At 46.1% G+C, this 4,006-nt stretch overlaps 1 protein-coding gene across 1 annotated transcript; it reads right to left on the bottom strand.

Moving 5' to 3' along the window:
• Positions 1-283: 283 nt before the first annotated feature.
• Positions 284-3,112, bottom strand: PTH1R (parathyroid hormone 1 receptor). The gene is made up of 3 exons (XM_066202186.1): positions 2,943-3,112; positions 2,522-2,563; positions 284-648 (listed from the first exon to the last, which is right to left on the bottom strand). The coding sequence occupies exons 1-3, from the start codon at positions 3,054-3,056 to the stop codon at positions 286-288; spliced, it is 519 nt and encodes a 172-aa protein (XP_066058283.1). The 5' UTR covers positions 3,057-3,112; the 3' UTR covers positions 284-285.
• Positions 3,113-4,006: the final 894 nt, after the last annotated feature.

Here is a 4,006-nt window from a genome sequence, read left to right as displayed (position 1 = left end):
TGGCCACGGTGGTGGCTTTTTGGTTCTTTTTTTTTCTTTTTTTTTTTTTTTCAGTTGGTTTTTTTTTCTTTTCTTTTTTTTTTTTCCTCAAATAACTTAACCTCTCATTCCACAGAACAGAGAAACTGCACGGAAAACCCTCGGGATCCGCCGCGTGGCCCGACGGTCTTTTCCCATTAAACGCTCTCTCCGGGAACCTTTTTTTTTTCATCCTTTGGCTGAAAAAAAAAATTTTGGGTGTTTTTTTTTTTTTTTTTTTTTTTTTGCCCCCTTTCCTCCCGTCTTTTACATCACCGTCTCCCTCTCCTCCTCCACCAGGACCGTGGGCCTGTCTCCGTCATAAAGCCCGGAGCCGTTCAGGTATTCCTCGTCCTTGTTGTACTGCTCGGGGCCCGAGGAGGGCATGGAATTCTCCGAGATGGAGCCGTTCTTCACGTAGCCTGGCAAATTCCGGTGGCCGTTGAGGGTCCCTGGGATGAGTCTGGTGTTGAGGTGGAGGGCGAGGGCCCCTCTGGTGGCCACGTTGGTGATGCTGGTGTGGGAAACCATTGGTCCATAGCTGTAGGTTGTGCTCCCACTCCGGGCTTTCCTTTTGAAGTCGAGGGCTAAAGTCCACCTGCTCCACGACTTCTTTATTTCTGCTTGGACCTTGAGGGGAAAAAGAGAGGGGGGGGAAAAAAAAATCCCCGTGAGTGGGAGAAGAAAAACGATGGGAAAATGTGGGATTTTTCTGGATGGGCGGGAAAATCTGTGGGGGCTCCGTGGTCTTTTATGGGTCCCTTCCAACTGGGGGGATTCTGTGGTTCCGTGAAATTGGAAAGAACGATACGTTCCCGTTAAGTTTGCCCTTTCCAAATGAAATTTTGGAAACTGGGGAACTTGGATGGCTGAAAACATCTGGCTGGAGAAGTGGGAAATCTAACCCTTCCAGCTTGGGAGATTCTGTGATTCCATGAATTTGGAAAGAACAATAAGTTCACAATAAATCTGCCCTCTCCAAATGAAATATTGGACGCTGGGAATCTTGGATGGCTGAAAACATCTGGCCGGAAAAGTGGGATATCCAACCCTTCCAGCTCAGGAGATTCTGTGATCCCATGAAACTGAAAAGAACAATAAGTTCCTGTTAAATCGGCGCTGTCCAAATGAAATTTTGGACACTGGGAAGCTTGGATGGCTGGAAACTTTTCTGGCCGGAAAAGTGGGATATCCGACCCTTCCAGCTCAGGAGATTCTGTGGTTCCATGAAGTTGGAAAGAACGATAATTTCCTGTTAAATCTGCTGTCTCCAGATGAAATATTGGATAACCAACCCTTCCAGCTTGGGAGATTCTGTGATTCCGTGAAATTGGAAAGAGCGATAACCTCCCATTAAATCTGCTCTTTCCAAATGAAATATTGGACACTGGGAATCTCGGATGGCAGAAAACATCTGGCCGGAAAGGTGGGATATCCAACCCTCCCAGCTCAGGAGATTCTGTGATTCCATGAAATTGGAAAAAAAATGATAAATTCCCATTAAACCTGCCCCCTCCAAATGAAATTCTGGGAAGTTTGAATGGCTGAAAACTTTTCTGGCCGGAAAAGTCGGATAGTTTTGCCCAAGGGTTAAGGGATGGAGAGCAGCACATCCAGGATGGAATTGTCTCAGTGTCCCAAGAAAATCAAGTGTGAGTGGGAAAACCACCTCGAGAGGCACCTGAATCCTGAGAAATATCCCCAGAACTGGAATTTTAGACGGGGTCTAATTTAGGTGGCTCAAGTTAGGATGAGATCAGTTCCTCTTAGATCTTATCCTCGTTTTATCTGCGTACGTAAATACTGATTTAATAGTTTTATTTCCCCTTAAAACCCACAAGGTTTGGTTATAAATTCCCCATTAAAACCCACAAATTTAGATCACAAATTCCCCATTAAAATCCACAAATTTAGATCACAAATTCCCCATTAAAATCCACAAATTTAGATCATAAATTCCCCTTAAAATCCATAATTTTTGTTTTATTCCAGTCCGTGGAAGTTCTTCCCCAGTGTGCAGCCGCTGACCGTCCACTTCCCTAATTAGCAGCAATCGAGGGAATTAACGGAAATGTGGAAATTAAATACATTATTCTGGGAATAGATTAAAAAAAAGTCAAAAGAACCAGGAAAAATCCAGATTTTTTTTTTTCGGTTGATCAGTCACTCTATCAATCCATTTCTCGTCTTAATTTGAAATGAAGCGCTGGCACTAAGCAGCAATTGTGCTAGGAAATTTAAAAATTCCACTTTTTTTTTTCCCTCCTCCATTAGCTGCTTCCTGTAGCTCATTTATCGGTGCCACGTTGACCTGGGAGTTTTCCACCAGAAAACAAACAAGCAAACAAAAAAAGAGGATTTAAATTTTTCATGTGGACTGAGAGAATTTGGGCCGCAAAATGAGGTTGTTCCTTGCAGAAAAAAACGAGGATGTGCTGCTGTGCATCCACCCGGGCGCGGAATTAATCCGAGGAAGGAGGGAATGAAGACGCTCAGGACTCACCTCTCCATTGCAAAAACAGTATATGATGGCGACAAAAAATCCCTGGAAGGAGGAAGAAACAACGAATTAACGGGAAATCGGGGAAATTCGGGTCTCTTCTCTGAGATCCGCCGCGGAAAACGCGCGTGAGAAATTTGGGATTGGTCAGTGGGGCAGGGGAGGGAAACGGAGAAAATTCCCCGCGGATGGGAATTCCCGAGGTAGCAGAGTGTCCTGGCCAACGGGATCCTGGGGCGCAGGATTGGGAATAACATTTTTTTCCTTTTTCTCGTTGCGTTTTGCAAGCACAAACCAGATTTGAGGCAAAAATATTTTCAAATCGCCAACGGTAAACCCAGCCCTGCTCCCGAAGGCAGCCTTAAATCCACATTTCCCTCCCCTCCCCGCTGAAATTCCCGCGGTTTTCCCAGATTTCCCGTACCTGGAAAGAGTTGAACAGCATTTCATAGTGCATTTGAACTTGCCAAAGAATCCCTGACACGTCTGTGTATGGCATAGCCATGAAAACAATATAGTGAACGCCGAACAGAGGCATGAGGACGAGGGTAGATTTCAGCAGCTTCCTGCAGGGAATAAAAAACCAGGGACACCGTGAGTGGATAAACACCTCTGGCACCGCCAACCCAGCCAGGTTCGTCCGGGTTTTTGTGGGTTTCGCCTTGTCCCCTTGGGGTATGGGATGTTTGCACAGGAATTCCACCTGGAATTCCAAGATGTTGCTTGGTGCTTTAGCGTGTGCCGGCCACGTGTCCTGGTGCGATGCTGGAGGTGACGACACTGAGATTTTCCAGCCTCAGACCAACTCCGGCTTCGGGTCAGGATCATGGGTGGAAGGTGGAAAGGGATGAAAGTGATGCCTGAAGTTTTAATTCCATTTATTTCCATTTGTTTCCGTGTGTTTCGTGTTCTGCGGTGCCCAGGGGTGCAGCTCTGAGCTCACAGTCAGTGTCACTCAGCTCTCTGCACACAGCAGGGACACTAAACAAATCCTTCTCCTGCTGCACACCAAGGACAACTGGCACAAGTGTTCAGGCCCCAAAGCACAAACAACGGTGGCTGAAGGGAGGAAACAAGAAGGATGGGACTGCATCACCTGCAGCTGGAATTGGACAATTCAACCCCAAGGTGCAAATGGACCAAAACTGATCAAAGTGGGAGACCCTGTGACCATTTGTCCATTTTGGGTCCATTTTGTGACCATTTTGGGTCCATTTTGTGGCCACTTCGTGCCCATTTTGTGACCATTTTACGTCCATTTTGGTTCCATGTTGTGACCATTTTATGTCCATTTTGTGACCATTTTGGGTCCATTTTGTGGCCACTTCGCGCCCATTTTGTGACCCTTTTTTAGCCATTTTGGTTCCATGTTGTGTCCATTTTGGTTCCATTTTTTGTCCATTTTGTGTCCATTTTGTGCCTATTTTGGGTCCACCTTGGGTGTATCCCTGGCCAGGCTCTTGTCCTGCCCAAGGTGTGTCCTTAAAA

Source organism: Chamaea fasciata, unplaced genomic scaffold (genome assembly GCF_029207755.1).
Source record: "Chamaea fasciata isolate MVZ Bird 193981 ecotype frontalis unplaced genomic scaffold, bChaFas1.0.hap1 SCAF_1, whole genome shotgun sequence".
Classification (NCBI taxonomy): domain Eukaryota; kingdom Metazoa; phylum Chordata; class Aves; order Passeriformes; family Sylviidae; genus Chamaea; species Chamaea fasciata.
Note: the sequence above shows the minus strand (reverse complement) of the source record. Positions and strands in the feature narration are given on the sequence as shown.

What these genes read in the sequence shown, in the direction of transcription:
- PTH1R (XM_066202186.1), bottom strand. Translation starts at nt 3,056, where the DNA reads ATGCCTCTGTTCGGCGTTCACTATATTGTTTTCATGGCTATGCCATAC. An exon ending in TGCTGTTCAACTCTTTCCAG is followed by an intron (nt 2,564 to 2,942) that starts GTACGGGAAATC and finishes TCCTCCTTCCAG; the next exon opens with GGATTTTTTGTCGCCATCAT. An exon ending in ACTGTTTTTGCAATGGAGAG is followed by an intron (nt 649 to 2,521) that starts GTGAGTCCTGAG and finishes TTTCCCCTCAAG; the next exon opens with GTCCAAGCAGAAATAAAGAA.